The sequence below is a fragment of the Stegastes partitus genome, unplaced genomic scaffold (genome assembly GCF_000690725.1).
Source record: "Stegastes partitus isolate 25-593 unplaced genomic scaffold, Stegastes_partitus-1.0.2 Scaffold2012, whole genome shotgun sequence".
Lineage (NCBI taxonomy): Eukaryota > Metazoa > Chordata > Actinopteri > Pomacentridae > Stegastes > Stegastes partitus.
The window spans coordinates 72838-98321 of NW_007579743.1; the positions used below are offsets into that span (position 1 = coordinate 72838).

The 25484-nt window shown below is 42.5% G+C and overlaps 2 protein-coding genes across 2 annotated transcripts in view; both read right to left on the reverse strand.

Moving 5' to 3' along the window:
- Nucleotides 1–16845, reverse strand: part of shroom3 (shroom family member 3) — a 75241-nt gene extending 58396 nt beyond the window's left edge. Inside the window, exons 1-2 of the mRNA XM_008303464.1 lie at nt 16334–16845; nt 7386–7540 (exon numbers count right to left, since the gene is read on the reverse strand). Coding sequence (XP_008301686.1) covers nt 7386–7540; nt 16334–16507 — 329 coding nt within the window. The 5' untranslated portion in view covers nt 16508–16845. The remainder of the gene's footprint in view (nt 1–7385; nt 7541–16333) is intronic.
- A 4197-nt stretch (nt 16846–21042) lies between these two features.
- On the reverse strand, nt 21043–25405 carry LOC103373562 (uncharacterized; the record flags this gene model as incomplete). Its single annotated transcript, XM_008303467.1, has 2 exons — nt 21043–24692; nt 25289–25405. Coding segments are annotated over 2 exons (725 nt in total), but the record flags the coding sequence as incomplete, so codon positions are not given.
- Between the last annotated feature and the right edge of the window lie 79 nt (nt 25406–25484).

Here is a 25484-nt window from a genome sequence, read left to right on the forward strand (position 1 = left end):
TCCTGCACCCACATGAAATACAGCAACCTTCCACTGCAGGAACTTGGAAAAGGCGGGAAAGATTACAGGAACGTCAGCTTTTCTGATTCCATTAAGGTGTAAGATCCAACAGCTTTGAGCGCTACGCTAACTCAGAATATTCCAAAACAGTTTCGAGACCGGTCGGATTTACCAACCCCACAGTAGGCACTTTTTGCACTGAAAGAGGTTTTATGGTGCCTTTCCTGCTCAAACAGGATGCTCAAAGGTTTGTTCCACCCTACAACCTAGCTAGGCTGGTTCTTTGGGTTTAAGCGGAGCTGCATGCTGGAACTATTTCTGGCCAAACAACAATGTGTGCATCAAACCAGTACTTCTGAGGGGCTTGTCACGGCCCTGGCAAGGTTCTAAGAAGTACCTGCACCAATGTGTTTGTCAAGAAATGAGGCAACTTTCCACCGGAGCATCTTGGGAAAGTCATGAGATTACAGGAATCCACTGAGGTTCCACTGAGGTCCACCAGCTTTGACAGTAACACTAACTCAGAATACGCTGAAACAACAACAACAGAAGTAACTACAGTTTTATGAGCACGTGGTAGGTGGAACCATCGATGTAAACATCACTCAGATGTACCAACCCCACAGTACGCACCAACAAAACAGCACTGAAAGAGGTTCTATGGGGGTAGCTGTTGTGATTGGAACATGCTCAAAGGTTGGTTCAGGTCTACAACTGCAACCGCAAATTCCTGCAGTAACCATCCCTACAAACACCAGACTTTAACTGAACTCTAGAACCTCCTCAAGGACCCCATAATCTCTAAAACAACGTATTGTCCAGTATAAAATCCCCAAAAGCCCCTTGTGGCTTCTCATTTGCAAATAAACCCTCTTGAAGAACCACAAGACCTTCCTCAGTTTCCACTAGAACATCCAAAAGGACAGATACTGTACAACTTACTCACTGACACCTAAATACACCGAAGAACTTGTAGAATCTCTTAAAAGAGAGAACTTTTTTAAGAAACTCACAATCCTAAAGGACCTCTAGAATGTTGCAACTGGCGACTAAAACCTCTTGAAGGACTCCTGGAGCCTCCTCAATGAAAACATCCTGAAGGATTCATACAGTCTACTAAGTAATCGATAAAACCTCTTAAAAAACTTCCAAAAGAAGAAGTCTTAAAACCTTTTTATTGACCAGTAGAACCTCCTCAGAAGATCCAATATTATAAAAGACTTCCAGGATGCCCTTGCTGACAACCAGAACCTCTTAAACTACCCGTAGAGGCAAACATGTCAGTCACGACCACGGACGTCTACAAAAGGAAAAGGCTCCACTTCTCGCTTGATTTAATACTTCAGTAAACATTTTCGTAATCGGTTTATGGTCTCAATTGCTAGTTTTAAGACTTACGGCACACAGCGTGATGTTGATTTAGTAAATGATGGTTCCATGTAGAGTGAAAGAGAGTACGCTTTAGGGCTTGTTATGTCCAGTTTCTAAGAACCAACATGGCTGAACGCCAAACTCGAGGCATTACAAGAGTCGTCCACGAACCCATGGATGACGTTGATCTTTTATATGCAGTCTACAGTTTCAAATCACTTGGAGAGTAATAATATCAGGGGGCAGATCAAATAAAACGTCTTCCTCTCGGTAATAACTTTGCCAATATACCGATGTTGTCGTAATCAAGTGGATTTTCACAGGTCAGTTTCTCCGCATGTCAGCGATGTGGTCACGGGATGAAGGAAAACCATCGGTAAAATGTCCAGACACATACTACGCTCAAAACAAACGCCCTGCAGGCCTCTGAAAGCTTTAATAGAGCCAATCCCAACAACCTGGTGAAACCTGTTGGCCAAAAACAATTAAGTGTAAAATACCCCGAGGTCGTGACGGCAGCAGTACGAAGAAGTCAGATGAAAACATCCATCAGCACTGGATAGATTATCATGATGTGGTGAATAATTCACACACCCAGCTTTACTCATTTCTTTCATTTGTTGTCCAGAAATATAAAAAAACAAACAACAACAACAACCCACACACAGACACACAGACAGACTTACAGCTCTGATGTGCAGCTCCTGAGAAAACACTCGGCTTTGTTTTCAGCTTGTTGTGAATAGACTAATGCCATGATTCTGTCTGTGGCCGAGACTCTCTCTGCCTCGTTGTTTCTCTGTTTGCGGCCAATCAGGGCTCACCTGGACGCACCAATCAGAGGAAGGCAGGCAGGTATGGAGGAGAGAGAGAGAGAGAGAGAGAGAGAGAGCGACAGGTGTGGCGAGTGACAGGTGTGTTTGGCGTTGACACCACACGCCTTTTGTCAAAGCCACACAACAAACCGACTGCAGCGCCTCTCACAGTTTTACGACACAGACTTTGGTCTTGTGAGGCAACAGCTCGCTTCAATAAACCTTTATGATCCCTGAGAGGCAGCTGACGGAGGAGGAGGGAAGGAGGCGATGAAAGAGATTAAGGAGAACATGAGGCTCACAAAAAGAGACAAAACCTTCATCACGTTATCAGACTGCAAGGCTGAGAAGCTGCTAACTCTCTAAACCAGAACCAGCACCTCGTGGTCGCGTTCTTCTGCCAAGTTCACCTGAAATCATCAGGAACCTTCTGCTTTACCATCTCTGACTTGCTTAAAAGTTGTTTTTTATCATGAACTATGGATATTTAAAATGTTACCTGTAAAATTATAGATTGACATGTCAAGCCCATCGACACATTTTTACCCCATTTTAGTCTCACGTTGGCGTTTGAGGCTGTTTGAACATCAATGTCTGAGGATCTACTGAAGATAAACGGCTAAAATTCTCACTGTTACTTCTCAGAATCATGAATCGATGCAAAAAAAATGCACAAATTGGTGCATCAAGATTCCCCAGAATGCAATGCTCAAGACTTCCTAGTGGAGGAAATCCAGACTTCAGAACTGATTCACATTAATTTATTGCATCTTGTATGTAGAGCTGCAGCACAGCAGCTATTTAGTGTGTCTGAGATGTGAAAAGTACAATCTGGTTGGTTTCTGTAGAACTCTGGTTCATGTACAGAGTGACTGGTGCAAAAACTGAGCAACTGTGAGAAAATAAATGTCTTATAAGAAGTGACAGCTTTAAGCCTGCGGATATAACAGTAATTTCAGCAAATAACATCCAATCAATTCATTTCTGTGTCGTGTCGCCAATGGCTAGAAATTTAATGAAAGCAAAAGTTGTACTAATGTGGTTAATATTGGACCAAAAGCACCAAACAGCACAACATCAGGAACGTAAGAACCCAGGAACCTGAATAGTTTTATAAGGGCAGCTGAGGTTCATGGGGATTGTAGTTTTTAAAGCCACACAAACGTACCAAGAAAACTACATAAATTCTCATAAATGAAGTAGAATAATTCAAACTAACATACATAAGACCAAATATATCAACGTAAGCCTGTAGATCATTCTTGGTGATTTTTATTGGCTAGCTTTCATGTGATGTCGTTATTATTACTTCTAGCTTTGCCTTTATGGCTTCACCCTCGATTTTCTTTCATTCCTCTTGTTCGTCTCCTTCGTTTGGCATTTTATTATTTGATCCGGAGCTGAAAAGTCTGGTTCTACACTTTTTCCTTTCCTGGTCTGTCTTCTTTCCGTTTGGCCTTTTGTTGTTCAGCGGTTTTTCTGAGTATCTTACTTTTATTTCTTGCCCTGTCTGTAAAGCACTGTGCTTGTAAAAGGTGCTTTATTAATAAAATTATTGTTAATACAGAATGGGTAATTTGAACAGAGGATTTTTGTGAAACCAGCAGCCAACACTCCTAAAACGTGGTTATTTTATCCCCTTTACTTCCTGAAACTGCACATCCCAGCTACTGCGCCATGGTGGCTTCTGTCTATGTGACACATCAGACGTCCAAATGATCAGCTTCATACTACACAACATATTAGACAGGAGTTATAAAAGGTGGAGTCTGTTTTGAGGAAACAGCATCCAGAACTTTGGACTGTTGTGTACTGATTGCTTCTTCTTATGCAAAAATCAGCTGCAGAGTTCGACCTGCTGCACACGACCGCAACATGCAAACCAGAGCCCAGCGTCCAAAGCGGCTACTTTGCAAACCCATTAGAACAAAACACACCAGACCTTTAACAGACAAACACACACCTGTGCACGGTCACGTTTGTCCATCAGCTCGCAACAGGAAGCAGACCAGACCAAAACACGCTCCACTTCCCCCGCCGCCACGCCTCCCCGTGCAACCCGCCACACCGGGCCCTCGTGTCTCAAGTCTAAAGTCCTGCATTGTGTTGCGGCTCTCACGCGTCTTCCAGTAAATAAACGCCGCAGTAGCAGCAGCAGCCGAGCTCGCAGTCACACCCCAAACCCAAACACACACCTGGCAACGCGACTACCTGAACAGTGGCAGAGATGCTGGGTGGCGTGACGCACACTCCTCAGCTCACCCTCAAACTGCTGATATAGTTTCTAAAATGCTTCTCAAGTTGACAAAGAGCTGAAAAAAGCTTGCGTTAGATTGTCTGAAATGGCTGAGAGGGATGGAGAGAACATCATATTCAGATGCACCACAATGCTTTATTTGTAATAAACCTGTGATTTGGATATCAATCAATCGTTCAACCCCGAAAATAAATGTTTGCATCAGTCTTTTTGAATTATCGCAAACTTTCAATGGAATCACGTTTAACCAAGAAACTGCACTGAGTTGGGCGAACGAGCTTATCGTCTGCAATCACAGGTACTTGTAATGAGTGTTTACCTAATGATTAGTAGCACGTTTTTCACTTGGTTACTGATAAACTAAAGGGGTTTTAACAGTATTTCCACATCATTTAAGAGGAATTTTTGAGTGTTTTGTACTTAATTACCAAACTTAGACTCTTTTTAAATGAAGTTGTTCCAGTGTTTAGTAGGAAAGGACTTGAAATCATGAACACAAGGTGAATTAAAATGTTATCAAGCCAATTTCATTAAGTTATCTTGACTTGCATTTAGTTTTAAATCGACTGGACTTTTTTGTTTGTTTACGTTAATGCAAATACCAACATTATTTTTTATCAACCTAGTCCACTAAAAATAATGTTTGCAACTTAAAAGGTTGTCCTAAACAGGTAAACTATAACTTATATCTTGCATCCATGCATTCATTTAAGTTTTTAGAGGGTGGTGTTTAATATCACCTTTTTGTTCCATCATGCCAGCCGTTTTAAAAAAAAAATCTAATTTAATAAATTCTTCTTAACTCGGAACTAGCAGTCAGATTCATAAATCATTTAGATGCACCATTATCAACAAATAACGTGCTAACATTTGCTAGCAGTCACATTAAAAATGTATTTTGTTGGCTAGCTGTAGCTGTTAGCTGACATTGGCTAGCTAAGCTGGTTCGTAACGCTAGCTTAAAAAGAAAAGTAATATCTGAAATATTAATTAAAAATAGTTAATGGACAACAGTATGGAACAACAACTGCGACAAACCTGTGAGCAAGCGTTCATGTAGTGGCAGTAATTACACACAGCTAATTCAGGTTAACTGAGGTCACGCTAGCATTTGCTAAATGAGGATGCTAGCTAAACAACTGAGCTAACAGAACTCCATCAAGTATCGTCAGGTATAAACAAGAGCTAAAGAGAGCAACTGTCTGAGATAAATCTACTTTATTAGACAGTTAAAGAACATAGTTACAGATACACGACATGCTAACTAAGCTAACTTCCTGTTTACACACAGCCTCACTGGTGTGTGAAGAATGAGGTGGATTTCAAAGGACGGCCGATGCCTCTGAGTTCAGTTTAATCTGTAGTTTATTATGAACCGCATGGAACAATCTGTCATTGCGGTAATATTAATGAATAGTGGAAGGCAGCAGGTGATAAAGTGAGTTCAGCTGCTGGCACTTTTATTACAGACAATCAGCTCTGATTTGGACTATGAACCAGGATGTACCGCAGAATCCTGACCAGTTACAGATTATACCGACTGTGAGGAAGCAAGGAAAGAAATTCTAAAACAAAAAAAAAGAAAAAAGAAGTCATTCATGTGAGCTCTTTGTGCAAAAACATCTGTGTGAACACAGTGGAGCCGAAGATAAAGGTGGGAGTAGTGAGTGGATGGAACATTTTTGACCTGGACGACACCAAGCTTCACAGAAACACCCACAAACTCGCTGCAAACAGTAAATCTGCAGCAAAAGGAGACTTAAAAACCAACTGTTTACCAGAAGTTTACCACAAAGTTAACCAGAAGTCCACTGTTAGTTTGCCACAGATCTGAAATGCATGTGAAAATATCACCTTGTGGTAACATAACCAAAGGTTAACTACTACCATAAAGCTAAAGTTTATGATTCTTAATAAACTATGAGCATCAGCATAAAGCTGATAACCTAACAAGAACCAACTGTGACTGATTTTTATACTATTTCGTCATCAAGTAGAAATACCATTACCACAACCCTCTGGTGTAACCCCACTCACACAGTGGTTTTTTTTAGGGGAAGTTGGTTGAATTTAATATAATAAACTGCATTACAGTCAAAATAACCCTGTTTTTTTTAGTCCATGTTTTGCCAATAATGTAGATATATCTACACTAACAAATAGACCTCCATCAGAACCATTATGAAGACAGAAACAAGGTACAGAAGTCGTCCTGTAAACACATAATGGATCGTTCTAATGTAGGTGTTTGTTTTTGGTCCATTTGGTGCCATTATCAGTTTACAGAATTGGCTATTGGTCGTTCTTGTTGGTCATGGACAACCTCGACTGAATCACTGTGATGCTCAGAAACCACAAAAACATGACGATTCTCAGCAACTGATTCACATTTATTTGTTGCATGTTTTGCTTTGTCCTGCTAAACTGTCTTATGCAGACGACATCCTTTATTATCGTCCAATCCCATCCAGATCCATTTGGTTAAGTTACCAGGGCTGAACATGAAGTGTAAAATCATAAAACAGGACGTGTCAGCGTTTCTAATATTTTCTACACTCAATGATGAATTAGTTGAAGAAAACCTACAGCTGTAGGAAATATTCAGTTTCATCTGTGGACTCTGGCCCCTCTTGTGTGAGTGATTCATCACTATTTTCCCCCGTGTTGCTAAATTTCCTGCTGATCATTACCAGAGGGATTTACCCTCTGACGTTTTTTTTCTAACACACACACAAGCCAGTGTTTGGCTACCCAACTGCAACCCGATGGGATTATCAGGTATCAGGTCGGGTTCAGGCTGTTGGTGGAGAGAGAAATATCCAGTTTAACCCTAACAGCCAGAACCGTATGTGCAGCTACTTCGAGTTCCAGAGGAGGAATCAAAACTAGAAGTAAAATCTTCAGACGGTATTTGTGTTTTAACTTGTCGAAGGCGTTCGTACCTGCGGACGGTGAGCTGCAGCGTCTTGTACGATCCTTTGACCAGAGCGATGGCCTCCTGTCGGTATCCGGTCAGCTCCACCTCATTGATGACGACAATCTCGTCCCCGACCAGCAGCGGTTGATCCAAACTATCGGCCTTACCGCCTTCTTCTACCTGCACACACAACAAACACAACAGATGCTGAAAAAAAACGGCGTCCCGCAAATGTGCACAATCGTTTGGTGGCATCCAGCTCAGTTACTGGGGCAGCCGGTAATTAAAGTCATTGATTAAACGCTGAAGATCTCATCCCTGTGCATCAAAGTTACATCTTCAGGAAGTATTTTTAACTGGGATTAATCACTTCTCACATTAAAGTGGTTTTAATAGAACTCTGCTTCCCACTGAATGTGCAGATCTATAAAGTTCCTGCCTCTCTGAAATCACAACAGTGACTTTAATATGTTTTGCATCATCACTTTTCTCCATAGTTTGTGCAGTATTACCTTTCAACTCTGGTTTTATTTTAGTTTACTTACTTTTCTTTTCATTCATGCATCGTACTTATATCTTATTGCTTTTTCTACCAGGCACCACATTTATTCTCGTCATCAGTGTCTGGCTCAATCATTTTCTTTGGGATTAACAGAGTTTTGTCTTATTTTATCCCTCGCTTGTAACAGTTAAACAGCTCTGTACTACATGAGTTGTAGTTTTAGAGTAATTCAGCCGATTCTGAAGATGAAAAATTACATAGAAATCATCACAAAGCCGCCATCGGTCCGCTGCAGTTTAAAGATGGAAATACTCAGAGTTGACCTCTCATTGCACTCATGTATATAAAACACCATACAGCAATGCTAACGAGGTAAAACACTTGATTTTCACATTTACATCTGGTACCAAACTCCCAATTCATCCTCAAAGTGCAGCAGAAGTTCAGCAGGTCGAGTTCAGCGGTGGGATTTTTACGACGTCTCCGAGCTCATGAAAACCCAAACACAGTGACCTCAAACCAGCGGAGCCTCTTTGTGCTAAGCTAGGCTAAACGTGTCCCGGCTCTACCTCTGCGCTGATGAAACTTGTTGAGTCACACTTGCTGTGGCAGCTGCTATCAGGCGTCCATTGTTCTGGTACCGCTAGTGTAAATGTGTGCGTGTTATGAAGCGGGTCAGCGCAGGGAAAAGCAGGCGGCTTTGGCTGTTTGCCTGGAAGCTTTGTCATTCTTACATCCTGTCTGTCTCATAATTATTAGTGAGTTTTTTCCCCCCGTAGCCTTCGCAGCTTATCAGACGCGCTGCTCGGTGACGCTCTGGATTCCTGTGGAGGCGGCGAGCTTCTTTTTAAAACCAAAAATACCAGAGCGACAATGCAAGAAATTAAATAAACAGCGTGTCTGTCTAACGAGCTCGTTACCTACACTGTTAAAAGCAATGCAAAGAGGTGGTATTTAATTTCAATTACAGGTTACGTTAGATGGTGTTCTTCACTGAATTTAAAGAATTCTGCACTCTAGCCTACTGACCTAGAAAATGTATTACCCAAGACAGCAGCACAGTTTCCAAACACACCAGCTAGTCTTTACCTTAGAGGCATTTTCTCTTGGAGAAAGAACGTATTGGATAATAACAGCATAGTATAATGGTTGTATGTTGTTCTATATTTATCCTCCTAACAGGGCTGCATGGGACAGTCTGAATTTACATTTGTCTTTATCATGCTCAACTAGCTTGAAACCACGAAACAAGATCAGTTCAGTTGTCTTCTAAATGCTACGTATGCTAGCACTAACTTTTTTTTCCTGGGTCTTGTTAGCTTAAGCCTCAAGCCTCTAGGAAATTATAGTTTTTCTGAAACTACCCAACTTAAGGCTAAAAATAAATACAAGTGCTGACAAAAAGAAAACAAGCATGAACATCTTATATCAGCCAAAGTCAAAGGAAATATGCTGGAATGCAGGGCTGCAGCATTGCACGGGCTAAAAGCATTAGCATTTATGTCACAATGACAACTGTTTTTTCTGAAAATGCCCAGAAAACAAAAACATATCGAGTTACAAGCAAAACAAAGCAAACATTAGCAAACAGTAGCAAGCATTAGCATTCATGTTAGCTTTTTGAAAATACCCAACTTGAGGCTAAAACCAATGGAACTACTAGCAAAAGAAAGCAAACATGGACGGCTTCAATAAAAACATATACATAGAACACGTTTTATAATGATGTGAAAGAAATATCAGCATAAATTTACATTTTTATTTAACACAATACAAACTAGTTCCAAAACAAGATCAGTTCTGTTGTTCTTCATGCTAAGTATGCTAATGTTTTTCCTGGGACTTGTTAGCTTAAGCCTTTTGCTGCATTCACGTCATATCAGTACAGCTTCATATGTGCTAGCATAGCATTAGCATTTATGTCACAATAGCAACTGGGAAATTACAGTTTTTCGGAAAACAATAAACTTGGGGCTAAAACGTAGGAACATGGACACCTTACATCAGCCAAAGGTGAAGGACATGTGCTAGCATACAGTGCTACAGTTTCATATATGCTAATAGAATTAGCATTTATGTCATTATTACAACAGGAAAATACAAATTTTTATGATAATACTCAACTTGGGTACCAGTTTCGTACATGCTAATAGCATTAGCATTAATGTAGTAGCTAACCCACCATGTTGTTCTATAACGTTGACTGAAAAAATGACCTTGAAGTGTTAAAAACTGCAGCAAATACAGTCCCAAATTTCCCACATCATCACTCCTGTATTTGGTCTAAAGTGATGATGATCCGGCTGAAACTCCCACTCTGACACTAACAGGAATACTGTACGTATCAGCATGACCCAACTGCTTTATCGTGCCGACAGTGATGCCTCTTAGCAGCCTGTCAGGTTGAGCTACAGTATCAGAGCATACGTCTGCATCGGCCTGGTTATCAGTGAGTGTCTCTCTCCATAAAGGTCACATCGTCTTGTTGTGAGGCTCAGTGTGAGATAGTCAAAATGTCTCTGAACAAACTGCTCAGACCTGATGCCTGTTCGCTGTAAATGAACCAGTTATACGATTGTAAAGCAAAATGTTTTCTGGCTCTGATTCTCATTTCATGCAAAGTGAGCTTTGGTTGGTTCTCACCCGGATTAGAACAAATACATAAAATGCGTTGCAGTGAGACACTACAGACTGCATATGAAAGAGGAGGCCCAGCGATCAGCTGGTTGTAAATGGCATCGGTAAAAGTTTGGCCACATTCTTGAGAAAACAAAACCTAACAAGACCCAACAAGTTCAAAGGTCAACTAGCTCTGGTTCTTCCTGTTATCTCGGGCCGTTGGTCATAAAGCTACAGATGACATAAATGCCAACTGCTTTGGATGCCAGCTTTTTTTATACGAATGGAAAAATCCTGGAAATCTGTAGTGTCTGTAAATGGCAGAAAAACGTAGTAGATATTAACAGGAATATAAAGAGGAGAGGAATATACAATAAAGGAGAATCCGCCATATTTGACCATGTTGGTGCCTCTCAGATCTGATGCTCAGACTTGGTTTCATTATAATCTGTAAGATTTTATGTATACGTCCCAAAGCAGCATAAATTAGACAAATGATGCAGAATTACGGACATTCTGTGCAAGTTGATATACAAAGGATAAACGCTCTTTTGGCGTTAGTAAAGTAAGATTCATGAGACTCTCCAATGGCCACCATGATGTGCAAGAATTCCCCAAAGTGAATGACAGACTAGATATAAAGATGGACGACATGACATCTTCCAAGGAAGCCTGCCATTGGCTACACGTTTCACATCGCTTTCTCCTGCCCATTCACTTCCACATTTTCATCATTAATTTCACTGCAGGAAACAACATCTGCAACCATCGAGACACCACACTGAATGTTTCAAGGTTTGGCAATAAAGCAGCCTTGCTAGTTTTTTACAGTGAATTCTTATTTTAAGGCCAATGCTTGCCTTCCTGCATGTGAATGCTCCACCAAAACATTTTGCCCATCACTACTTTGACCTACTTTGCTGCATCCTGTTCTTAGCCTCATCCAAGATGACCGCGATTGAAGAAATACAAACAGTTCTAGGCATATTTTTTCTATGTAGCGTGAAGAAAATGAGATAAACAAACAGTAAGTGTCCAAAAAGCTCAACTTGAGGTGTTAAAGTTCCCCAATGCTATTACTTGAAAGTCACCAAGTGGCGACCAACATAACTGGCTGCTGACGAGGAATAAGATGCAGTTCCCGTTGTGGCCACTAGATGCTTATCTAGCAAATAATCTGATTGTATTGACTTGAATGGGAAAAGCCCTCAACTTCTCTTGACAGAAACAAAATCAATCCAGACTTTACACATCAAGTTCAACCCTTACAGTATAATCTTACTTCTATAGGCAAGAATTTAAATGTAGATTTATACAACAATTGCTCTGTGAAGGAGATATTATGGTTTAAGGAAACTGTTCATGTCCCATCAGAAAACACTCTGGGTGCTGCTGACTGTTCCATCAGTGTCCACCCACTCTTTTTTCCAAATTAGGATTGTCTGGTTCCAGTAACAAATCTGACCTCGAATTCAGGAACCTGTAAATAACCACAAGGATGGGATTATGTAACCTGGGAAAGTTCAGGTTGGCCACCAGGAGGTAAAATGCGGTAACTCACACCAGAACGTGACCACATTTGATAGTTGTTTTCACATACTTTCCTGTGATCGACAAAAGGTATCGAGCTCTATTCTGAAACAATAAACCCCGCCCATCTGGGACTCTTCAAATGTTAAAATAACTGCCAAGAATTTCTCGCAGGGTGTGCCTGGCCCTCATCTGAATTACAACATGTGTTACGTTTCAACAAAAGCATAATGTGTTTTAGCCCACACGCTGCACCTCCAGCGTTCGAAAGTGCTCATGTACAGTGTGTGCCGAGTGACTTGAATCACCTCCAACAAGTCAAAACACTATTTGAAGGCCAAGGCTGCTGACGGACGGAGATGAGCTGCTCACATTCATCCGCTCTGACGCTGATATGCCATTAAAAGCAACACAAATGTGAGCTGCATCTAATGAGCTGCGCTGATGTGAAGGGCAAAAGAAACATCCTCTCAGAACTGTGTTAAAATCTAAACCATCCCTGAGCCCTGCAGAACGGTGCCTGCGCTGTTTGGCTTTTTCAGGAATAAATATACCCAAATAAGGGCCGCAGAATCACCCAGTAACTCCGCAAAAGTGTGTGTGTGTGTCAGTGACTTTGGTATTCCAGCTGAAATTCATTATCCTGCAGACGGAGATATCTAAACAGAGTGGCTCAGCCTGCTCATACCGTGACTGAAACAACATACCTCCTCTAATCAATAAAGACTGTGTGATTTGGGAAAATATCCTCGGAGAGCAGTGGGGGGGCTCGGCCGAAGCGCTCTGGACTTGACAGAGTTGCAGCAAACCTGGCCAGCTTGGGAAAACGAAGCTACTTGTGACCCTTCATCACAGGTTAAAGATTAAGCGTGGATATGAGTTATGCAAAAGAAAGTTCTCCCAAAGAGTCTTTTTTTTCCCTTTTTTAGCAGGTTTCATCTGAAGGATATTTAGAGATGAATTCTTCCAGTATTTAACAAAAAAGAAAGAGCAAAAAAATCAGCGTCCTGAGGCTAAAATGTACTGATGTTTAGTCCCCAGTATCAAGAGTGGTATTCCAGCACATTTAGTACTGCCAATCCATTAAAAAAAACGGAAAAAACAAGCACCAGACGTCACAATATCCTGACTTGTTTTGTCCCTGATAGGGTTCAAGCTCTGAAAAACGCTGAATCCTACATTTCCAATAATGGAACTCAGTATTTTCGTCAAGCACATCCTCCCTGTCTTTCAGCCCGCACTTCCAGTTTGCAACAAAGGCGTTCTGATGTAAATCCAAGCTGAAATAACTCTGATTTTATCAGTATGACACCATCCAAACTGCTTCAGGACCACAGAGGATGTTGTTGAACTGTTTTCAAAGGTAGAGTAGCACTAAAGGGCAACATAAACAGCTAAAGTGTTCCTTTAAATCATCCTGTTCGCTGTTGGAAACCAGTGGACTAGCGTGACATTTGAGGATAACTGTGGTTCTTATTTTGGTGTTTTTATCCACTATTCAGGTAATTTGTTGTAACATTTTATACCTGACGCTCTGACAATCCAAAGACCCGACCATAACCAAACCTTTACCGTCGTCCACCTCAAGTTTGACTTGAAGGAGCCCAAACATGCGAGCTACATCTAGAAGTCTTCACAGGGTAATTTGTTTTTATAAAAGATGGACGTAGCTGCTGTCATGTCACCCATTGGTTAGAGGACTACAGCTTTAATACCTTGAGTTTGCCATTTGGTGGCCATCTTGATCTTTTAAAACCAGATGTAAGGAATGAGCATTGGATCTGACTGAGAACTCAAAGACACTACGAACGTCTGTACAGTAGTAGAAGTGGCCCCACCATAAAACATAACCGCCTTTATTGTCTATTTTCCTCTAAACGGAACCATAATTTACAAAATGAACGCTCGACTGTACTCAAAAACTCTTGAAACTACCAATAGAGACCATAAACTCACGAGGGAAACATTTGCTGAGGGAACAAATCCAGTTAGAAGTCGAGTCATTTTCCCAAACTGACCTTGTCTGTGCAGCCAGAAGAGTCGCCCCCTGCTGGCTGTTGGTAAGAATGCAGGTCCATCTTTTATAGTCTGTTGCGCTTCGTAACCAAAACCCAACCCTTGACCCAGCTTGACTGGGTGGAACCAGCAAGAGTTGGGTCAGTCGTTTTAAAAATTACTCAGGCACGATGAGTTCGGTAAGGAAGTCCACTTAAGTAAGCCAATCAGAGTTCAGCAAACTACTAACCTGAATATATGTTTATCATTTATCTTTACTGTAACTATTGCTTTATAAAAGCTGATCACTTTATGATCCAGTTGCGACAGCAAGACATCAGTAAGTGTTGAAGTGAACCGCCCAGCTCGGTTTGAAATGGATCAGTTGTTCAACTCTTACCTTTACGGTTCACCTGTGTTGTGAAGGAGTAACTATGGCACATATAACAGTTTGGTGCCAGTCATGAAGGCTTCACATTTAACCTGAGCTGAACCACCTGCATTAATCGACCACAAATCGACCGTAAACAAGCTAACGGGACCAAATGTCTTTTATTCTACTCAGCAGGTCACTGGAAGAAGAGTCTGCAAATCTGAGAGGGAGGAGATGCGGTTTAGGATTTTCACTACGGATGATCTTTACAAAGACAACCAGGTGTAGGAGCAGGCATTTCTTACACTTAAACCCAACACGAACATAAAAAGAGCCAGTTAATCGAGACGGACAAGCTCATTTTCCAGTCAGGTGGCCCTAAAGCTACTGCAAAGGAAGCGAGTGAAACCAGATTTCATTTCATTTTTACTCCCTCAGTGTTATAAATCTGGTGAACCCTCCAGTGTTTCCCGCATTTCCCCTTTTTGGACATGAGCTGAATGCGCATGAAACAAGTGGCTGCAGTTTGAGAGCCACGGACAGTAAAAAGACAAACAGAGCAAATATGGAATCTGAAAGGGAAAAGCAGCGAAAAGGAAAAAGAGAAAAACTGAAGCCAGACATCAGGCTGCTGCTGGGTCCAACACTGATCCGAGTACAGTACAAAATAAAAGCACGATTGTGTCCAAAAGCACCCAGGAAAACACATTATTCACATTCTTGTCCTATTTTACAGCCGCTTGGCGTCCAGCCCAGAATAACGTCCACACAGACACGCACCCGTACGTACATACATGCAGCAGCCTGATTTGCATTTTAATAAAATGAGGCCATAAGGGCAGCAGGGGCATCACTGGAGGTCAGTCTCTATGTTACAGGCAGATAAACCAACAGAGCTGAGCGTTTCTGTGCTAAGCTAACTCAGATGCTGTCGTTTCAAGGCTCGTCGAATGACAACTGAATGACGACTTTACCAAAGTGTTTGTCAGAAATCCCTCCTTCTGTGCTCCTTAAATACTCGAGCAGTGAGTTGATGTTTTGTCATTCTCATCGTCACTTTGGCATCTTTAATGTCCGGTGCATTGCATTGTGGGATTGATAGGACAGGAGCATACACTAGATGCTGTATTATTTTTGTTCCATCGTGGAATTTCTTTACAATACAGAAGATAAACTTTTACGCTGGACAACGATGTAAACTTGCAGACAGTGAATGTAGAACGTCGTACATTCAGTCAACTGTAACACAAAAGCATCACATCTAAATATGGAAATCAATAAATTATTTACTGATTTACAAGCGTTTTAGAGCTCAGGAGTTTGGAAAACATGTGGGCTTGGGTTTGGAAAATGCAAACATCTAAAGCAAAAAGTTAAAGAGAGGAGTTTCTATGAAGCTGTGCTGCTGGATGCATTGTGGGAAATGTAGGAGCCACTGTTTTTGGAGTTTGCCCCATGTCAGGATTTAACAATCAGTTTTATTGGCAAGGAATGTGACCGCAGTGATTTGCTGACTTTTTTTTAAAAAGAAATATAATAAGATTTAGAGAGAAAGCAAGCGTTAAGTCAACAGACAGTCAGAGCAGTGATGACAAAGTAGGAGAACTATTTATGATGTGCAGAAATAAAACCTGAGGACGTGAACATTGACATGAACAACTTTAAATGCACAAAACAAAGCTTCATGTTCATGTAAAGCACTGATTATTGGTGGCACATCTCTGCTTTGATTCCTTTTTTAATCTGCTGCTGGCAGGTTCAGAACTTTAAGGAGGTGTAACAGTAAAATAGTTGGAGAGGACCTTTAAACTGCAGCACACAGGCTGCTTTTGTAGTTTTTTGTGCTTTTATTTAACAGAACTGGTTCTTCTGCTGCTGACATGTTGCGGCTACACTAAGATTAAAAACAGGAGATGTTGTTTCTGTGCGCCACACATGGCCAGAAGCTCGGTACCTTGGAGATGATGAGCGGCTCTCCGTGCTCCAGGCCGCCCTGCAGGGTGAAGCCCCACGGCGCTCCTCCCTGCAGCCGGGCCTCCACCAGCACCCAGCCGCCTCCGTCTCCTCCTCCGCCCGCCGCCGCCGCCGCCGCCGCCTGCTGGAGCCCCGCCCGGCCACCGCTCTCCATGCCCGGCCGGGGGGAGCGCTCTGTCTCCGGGGAGAACCGGTGCGTCGACAACGATCCCTCACCGGTGCATCGCCCGTTCTCATCCACAGCTCCTCTTTAGGGGGAAACAGAGCAGGAGGTGTCCGAGCACCGAGCTGCGTTTCCTGCAAAGTGCATTCCTGTTGCGCACGGAGCCTCCCGGCGCACGGACTCCCCCTCCTCCCCAGAAAAAACACCCCGAAACCGGCCGCTGGAGCGCGGGGAGAAAAGTTGAAAAGTTTACCGAGAGGAGAAGCTTCACGACGAGGTGGAAGCGGAGGAGATGTGCGGAAAGAGAAATCCAAAGTGGCCTCAGTGTTCCTGCGCGTCTCTCTATCTGTCTGTCTCTCTCTCTTCCGAAAATCAGTTTAGCATCACAATAGGATTTACTGCGACTCAGTGCGCGAAGAGAAAGGCGAGCGGAGAGGTGCAGCGAGGTAGAGGGAGACAGAGAGGGAGGACGGAAGGAACGGATGGACGAGAGACGGAACAGCAGAGTTAGAAAGAAAGGTTTTGAGCTGGAATAGTAATAAAATAAAAAAGGAAAAGGGAGAAAGTTTAAAAGAGAAAGTATGAAGACAGGGAGCGCTGCGGGGCTGAAGGCAGAGGGAGTGTTTCCTGAGTTTCCTGCTGATGAGTGGTAATCCAATCCTCCACAGCACACTGAACCCTGGTCCCATTCACACTGGGACCAGATTACCGCAGGAAAACCAGATTAAAAGGTTCTGCCGGATCAAATCCTTTACACGGTTCACAATGGCAGCCAGAGTCGGGTTCAAGTGTGGCATCGAACCAAAGGCCTCGGTACGCCTCACCTGGACTATAAAGTCTCCACAACGTTACCTTCTTACACAACTTTAACTGCTTTCTTTCACACGGTTTGATGGGATTGCTTTGGAATAAACGTAACTTTTGACCCGCGACATGGTGAGAAAGGAGTCCACATTATTAGGACAGAACCGTCCTGTAAAGGCCAAAACACCACCTAGTTTCCTTTCACTTTAGGGTTTTTACTGACTTTCTGGTTCCGCTGAGGCACCAAAACTGGTCAGATTTCGGAAGGTTTGTTGGACGCTCTTAAACCTTAGAAGTTCGGCACCAAAGTTCCTTGGTCAGGTTTCGTAAAAATGTCACGTTTTGGGTTAAACTACGACCATTTCACTACGTATTGGAAGCTTCTCCTAAATTTTTCAGGGTTTTTGGGGAAAGGCAGCTGTGAGGAAGGCCACCAAGTCACCTATGAGTCCCGCCGAAGCTAGTATTCACCACCAGGCTTCAGGGATGTTTGGGTTACCATGGTGACAGCTCCATCTAATATATGATTGGTTGGGTGAAAAGCAGCAACAGTAGTTGTGTAAGAAATGAAACAAGACTTAGAGTTGACCACCATGCTAGCTGCTTTGTGAGGTTTTACTTTACATTGTAGCTTAGCATGTTAGCATGTCAATCAACACCAAGTAGTCCTGAGGCTATGTCATTAGCTACGCAGGCGCTTCATAAACCAAAACCCTGGGAAAACTGAAGTTATCCCCTGATAATGGCGCCAGATAGGAATGTCTGAGCCAATATCGGACTGTCACTTAAAAAGCACTGATTTTGGCTGCATGCTGGCACTAGAGGGGAGTAGTCATGGGATTAGCAGAGTTGTTGGGACGCAACATCTGGTCACCATGAACGTCTGAGCATAAATCCAATCTGTTCAGCAGATTTTGAGTATTTCTTTACTCGCTGGTTGCATGAACGGAAAAGTGGCTCTGATAGGTCGGTAAGATTCATCCTTTCTGCACCACCTCTACCAAACATCACGGTGACCCGTCCAGTATCTGTCGAGACAATCTGGTACAGAACCCAACTAGCATGGCTCAGCTGTTGGCTGAAAGATGACGAAGGCTCGATTTGAAAGTAGAGAAAGGGTAAAACCTCAGATAGGTGGTTGCATCACTGGTAAAATACGCTTAAATACACGCATCAGGAAGTGAACGCATCAGGAAGTGAACGCATCGCTGTTAGCAATGCAGTGATGTTCCACTGACTCAGTTCAGTCGTACATTCAGTCAGAGTTTTGGCTTTTAACCAGAAGGTCATCGGAGAAGATTGAGTCAGTTTGAAGATTTGTACTGAACGCCTGCACACTTCAAACATCTGGAAGGATCTGAGAGTAGAACATCTTCTAATTCTTGCCTAAAATAACCAGTTAAAGTGGTTCAGCGTTTCAGGGTCTCCAAATTCCTTTGGTTCCTGTTGGTTGGTGGTTTGGGCCTCTATGGATGGGCCTTGTTCCAGCGCATCTTGTGGACACTTGATCAGGTTGGGATCTGGGTAGTTTGGAGGCTCTGTCAACTTCTTCGGGCTGTTTTGTAAATCCTGGAGCTGTTTTTGAGCACTCTGTTGGTGTTCGGTCTGCAACAATGTTCGGGTGGGCACATGTTGAAGTAAAATCCACATGAGTTATTGGATCCAAAATATCCCAACAAAAGATCAGATTGTTACGAGACAATCAGTGTTATTCACTTTACCTGTTTGATGACTGGTGTCTGATTGGTGTGTATCTGACCTGAGGATGTCTTGGGATGCCCTCTAAGACCTGGAGGATGGCAGGAAGGTTGTCTGGAGCATATTTAGTCAAGTTAAAAGCAGCATTTTATGACAAGTTTGTACAGTTGACAGAGTTTGAGCACTCGTATTATCAAGCTTGATGGTAAAGTAGTCGAGGTTTCTGGAAAGATTTCGTTGAGTCGTGATGGAAGTTTTAATACTCGAGTTGCGTTCAGGCTTTTTGGGGGTGAGGAGCTAGACAGAAGTGAGCTTACCAAACCTTTGTAGCTTTATCGGCTGTAGGCTACATTATCTGCCTGAATGTAACACACCTGAATCATCTGAACCCTCCAGGGTGGACTCGCCTTCTGGGTAATGTACCATCACATCTGATAAACCGTCTTCATTCAAGCAGCTATAATCAACGATTCAGCTTCATAATGACTCACAGGGCTTTGTATATACAGCGATCTGGCAGCGATAGAGCCACGGAGAACTCAGGATTCAACTTGGCTGGGACCCTACGTGGACAACGGATTCCAGCAGCTCCTTGGGCGTGTTAGCGTTTGGGAATGCGGTTTCACGGAGGCGTCATCAAGCGTATCGGCTAACGGAGGGATCAGAGGTCAACGGGGTCGAGAACAGACAGGAGACGGGTTTGTGGATCAAAAACAAAAGGTTCAGGTGACGTACTGCGGAACAGCAGGTGAGTCCAAGAACTGAGACGTTGTTCACCTGAAGCTCAGTCTGACGGCTTCAAGTCAAACAGAAGAGGAGAAACGACGGGTAGTCCTCTCAAATCATCAGCGGCCGTCTGCTCCACCATCGCTGATTTGCTTCAGACTTTTTGAATATAAACTGTGGATATTTAAAATGCCTTCTGCAAAAATTGTAGATTGATTTATTAAGTACTTTCTGAGATAAGAGTTTGTAAAAACTGCCCGTCGACTCACTTTCAGCAGGTTTTTTCTCACATTGATATTTGAGGCTGTTTGAACAACAACATCTGAGAAACTATTAAAGATAAACACCTGAAATCTTCTTTGTTATTTCACAATATTGCACAAATAGATCAAATAATCTGTAAATGTAGATGGGTTGAAATATAAAAAGTCCCGTCTTTGAGCTCATATTAACAAAAAAATAATAATCCAGAAGTCAACTAGTGATATTTTCTGAGGTCACAATAATACAAAATTAAAAATCTAGAATAGCTTATAATATGAACTACTTGGTCACAAAAATTAAAATGTTATTTTCAGCAAACTTTCATAAATAATTGAGTAGGCACAACAAGCCGTATCACAAAAATAAAAGCATTAATATGAAATACATGAACCTTTCACAACAATTTCACTTTTTTTCAACTCATCCATAATCAGAAACGATTCGAGCTACCTGTCCATTATTCTACAAATTTAATCAATGACATGATGAGAAATAACAGCGAAAGTTTCAGGTTTTTATCTTTAATAGTTCCTCAGATATTGTCATTCAAAACAAACTCAAATTTCAAAAAGAAAAAAATCCTGCTCCAAGTGGCAAGCGATTAAAAAAATGTTTACCTCTGAAAATATTTGATATCTGAAGCTAAAATCTCACAAATATCTTTATAAATATCCATATTTAACGCTATAAATATGAGGCTTTGAAGACCGGAGTCATCAGCGTGCAGTGTGTGATCAGAGATCGCCACCTAGAGGAGTGTAAGAGAATTACAACCATCTGCTTCTCAACACGATGAACCTTCACTGTAATACAGATACGAGGTGGTGATGATGATGGAGAGGAGCTCTGGTGATCATTTTCATTTCAATTGTATAATATTTGGCACATTTCAGATGCTTTGTCCAACTTCAACTCTTTGAAATTGTAATTTTCTTGCTGGACTTGAGACTTAAACCCATTTTCCAGTAAACCCGGTGGCAGCAGTGCAGATTTGTGGAGCCGGTTCGATAAAAAGACAAGAAAACTGAAGGAACTGACATTAATACAGGTACATTTATTTGACCGTACACACCGTGGTTGGTTATTGTGATTCTCATAAGGCACCGAGTTAAGTCTAAACCCAACGTTAAACAAACAATTCATATATAAATGTGCAATTCAAAAAACATATTTTTAAAAAAACTGAGTGCATCAAAAGATCCTGATTTAACCAAAACCTCAACAGAAAAGTCCAGAATTTCCTTTATAAACTCCTCACATGCAAATATCTTTACATATATATATATATTTTCAACACGACTAGTTACAGGTTTATAAACTTCTTTTTTTTTACAGCTCAAACTTATCCTGGTTATAAAATCTCCACAAAAACACATGTAACGTGTTCAGGCTGGTAACAGAACAGAAAGCAGCTACAGTACTTAAATATTATAATTACCCACTGCCTTAATAGCAGGTTAAATAATAAAGACGCACTTTAAAAGTTTGATTACATCTTCACAAGGTCAGTTTCTATTGACAGTGTCGTTTTATAAAACTCAGCGTTTCCTTAAACCGGTTTGGTGACGATGTGGTAAAGCTGACAAGTCAGAAAGTTTGTCCTTCCTCAAGTCAAGTAAAAACTGTTTTTATGGCTGAACTGTTCAGGTTTGAACAATATAACGTTTTATAAGCAAAAACAATAGAAAATGTCCTTAATTATTAAACCTCTAACCTCAAAACTGAACGTATTGACGCTCATTTTAAATGGTGGATGCTCCGTTTTGGAAACAATCTCGTCACCGGTATTAAAATCATCGGATAAAAACTGTGTGTTGAGCACAAGGTATTGAAGCTAATGCTAACAGCTTTCGTTCAGTTATCTTTCCGAGTCTGGTCGACGCTTTGGCACAAACACTACACCACCTCCTTATGATGTCTTTTGGTATCATTCAGTTGTGTTTTATGCACGCTACTAAGACGTAAATTAGCGCTGCACTCTCTGCAACCTTTGGCAAGTCAATAATCCAGTTAGCAACTCGCTAGCGTTAGCATTCAGATCTCTGTGTGTTTGCAATCGGATTACTAATTCAAAGGCGCATACAGGTATCAATGGCATGTTAGCATCTCCGGCTCTGTTAGCCTGCTACTGCATGGGTTAGGGTTAAAACATGCTAACACGCTAACTGGTGGCATGTTAGCATCCAATGTTACATCAAGCTAAAAGCCCAGAAAAAGTTTTGGAGCACTCTGACCTGTTTGTATTTGGTTTTACGAGCCTTACAGTGCAGCATTAGCTTCAACCTGTAACACGTTTCCAGAGGTTTTCCATCACTCCTGCTGTTCAGACGCTACACATGGCGACAGGGCTGCGCTATGAAGCCAGTTTAGCAGGTTAGCCAGGTATGTTGAGCCTAAAGTCTGAGTTTTTAGCTTTTAGCCTGCTAGATCACCATGGCAACCAATTGAGCTAACCTGCTCTGGAGGAGGTTCTGGTCAGAGTTTGGGATATAAATCGGCTGGAAGAAGCGTCGCTCTTTATCCAAACCTTCTCGGAATAAGTTAAATCTCCGAACCTGTTAAGCTGTTTGTTTGTGATCGTGCTAAATGAAGACGAGCAGTTCCAGCATATCGATGCTCGATGGATTGTGTCGCCACAGGAACCTGCATGCATTCAGGTGGTGATGCTGAAAATGCCTTAATATTTTCTTTAAAGCTTGGTCCTGATTTGCTGCCAAGTCTGTTTGACATGACTTGAACTGCAGCTGATAGAATACAGATTAGAAAACTGATTAGTCTGCTGGTATTTATCATAAATACTCAATCAATAACATTAATCTGACCTTGATTTAGCCAAAAGCTCAACTGCTTTCCACGTTTCTTTCACCATGTCAGGATTTAAATGCACCTCTTCAGTTCAGCTCTAATGTGCAGCAGTAAGTCAGAAATAAGCAACTTACTGGACTAACGGTTTTCTATTTGCAGTTGCGGCGCTTTTTTACCTCATAAATGTCAACATTATTCATATCTCTCTATCTTAAAACCCTTTTTCATCTGACTGAAGGAGGCAGCACATTACCGGTCCATTTTGTCTGGAAGAACAATCACATAATGCATTAAATGCCTCCCTTTATGCGAGTCTAAAGAAAGAAACCCGTTAATAAAGAACGCTGAATCAATGAAGTTTGGTCGAGTCAGTTTACACAAAGAAAACCCGGATTTATCAGACTTGTTTCATGGTACAGCCCTCAGCAGTAACGCCTGTCTTTATCACCATGAAGGGGACGTTCGTATCCTAAAACTACCCCAGAAGTCCAGTCTAAGGACGATTGTTTGGTACCAAGGCGATGCCAAAGCTCTTGTTATTCTGTGGGATGTTGAAGATGCTGGAGACCAACATCCACCATGACAGGCAGCAAAAGTCGTGTTTGGAGATATTTTTCAGGGATGAATTCTAGACAACCGGAAGCCAGAATGTAAACAAAGTCAGCTACTGAAGTCCAGATCTGTGTGCAGAACTCACGCCGAGTGAGTCTCAGTCGTTTACTTCACGTGTATTAACGCGCTTCCTTGAATGTTGTTTTATTTTTGTGAACTTTTGTGGCTAATGTTAGCTTATTTAGGCTCATGACGTTAGCTCACCGCAGCTCTGGTTGATAAGTTTACCAACACAGAGTGTCGTACGTGTTAACATATTGTTCATATTCAAATACATTCAATTCCTTTTTTTTTTTTGGTATTGAATTTGGCATCGTGGAAGCACCACACAAATATCTCCAGTAGAAGACCTGGTTGTTTACGGTCCGCCCTGCTACTCTGCTGCTGACGCTGCAGGAATAGTGGTATAGTTTCGCACATAATTTCATCTGTTGGAGGGAAATTAGTGGACGTTGCTCAGTAAATTAAACTACCGTGAGTGGTTTCTAAACGTAGAAACCAACGAGGCTGAAGGTTTGTTTGGGTCTTTTCTTAACACGGGACTCATCGTTCAGCACAAAGAAATGAACCGAGTGTCAAGTAGGAATGAGAAGACAGCGTGTGAGTACCGTTATCACAGCTGGTAGGAATGTTGACTCAACGAGCTCCTCCGACGGACGCTAAACGTCTTCTGAAATGCTGTGGATCGTCTCGATGATCTTCTTCTTCAGTTTCTTCACTTTGTCCGGCGGCGTCTCGTTCAGACACTCCTCTATGTACTTCAGGAAGCCGGCGTGCGGCGACACCGCCTGGTTCTGACAGAACGTCCTCATGAAGTCCAGAACCTCGTTGGTGGTCGGCGTCGCCCGGCGGCTCGCCCGCTTGCGTCCCGACACCCGGCTGTCCGTCAGCGAGGACGACGTGGACGGGGACGAGGATGGCGAGGAGCGCTGGGAGTCCGGGGGAGTCGGCGAGGGCGGGGCGTCGAGGCTCCGGGACGCCCCGTGCAGGTTGGCGGCGTTCTGGTTGGCGGCGTGGTAGAGCAGCGAAGGGGGCGGAGCCTGGCCGTCCAGGTGGAGGAGGCTGGACTCCTGCGGCCCGTGGAAGTGGAGGTCGTCGGGCCGCTCGTCCTCGTCGCAGGAGTCGCACAGGAACATGAGCTCGCGGTAATGTTTCCACTTGGGCAGGTAGAAGTCCTCGGAGCCACAGGTTTTGTTGGAGCTCACCGCTTTGTGCTCCCGTTGGAAGATGGTTCGCAAGTTCCTGAACTTTGTCTTTATGTCTTCCACTGAAGAATGGAGATAACATAAGATACAACTTTACTGAGCCCTCGCTGGGGAGATTTACATGTTACAGCAGCTAGATAGAGACGACACAGGACAAAAAGTACAAGAAATAAAGATGTAATTAAAGTATATAAAGACAATGTACCAGAGAACACGTTGGCCTCGTCATAAAACACTTGATGTGAGGAGTCATTCTGAATTTAACTTTTAAAATTTAAACCTAATCAATTAAAATGCAGCACCATAAGCTCCTCAGTTACTGCCCATTGGAAGGGTTGGGTATCGTTTGTATTTTATGACTCGGATTCTGCTTGTCGATTCCAATTTTTGGGATTCTCGATTGTGCAGGTGGTTGGAGTTACGATAGTCTGACTTTGCCAGCCCATTCTCTGGCTGCACCCCACGATCATCCTCCTGTAGGGTACAAAAGCACTGACTTGTTTGTATTTCTTTAAACCACCTGTTTAGGAATCAATAAGCACCATCCAAATGAAACCTGCGCAGCGTTATCCGTTGGTACTAATTGGTTTTATTCGTGGAGTATTTGTGTCGGCATCACAGCGCCCTTGTTGTGTCAGCGGCAGTAAATCAGCGTTACCTGTGAACGGGACCGGCTCGTTGTCCGACAGGAGGGTGCTCAGCGTCTCCAGCAGACTCTGTCTCAGCAGACGGTTCCTGTAGCTCTCGGACTTGTGGTTCCACAGACAGCTGTGTTCTGCAACAACAACACAAACCTTCAGCTCTCACGTATGTACAAAATAAAAGCACCGCCGGTCCGATGTCCCTCCACAGCA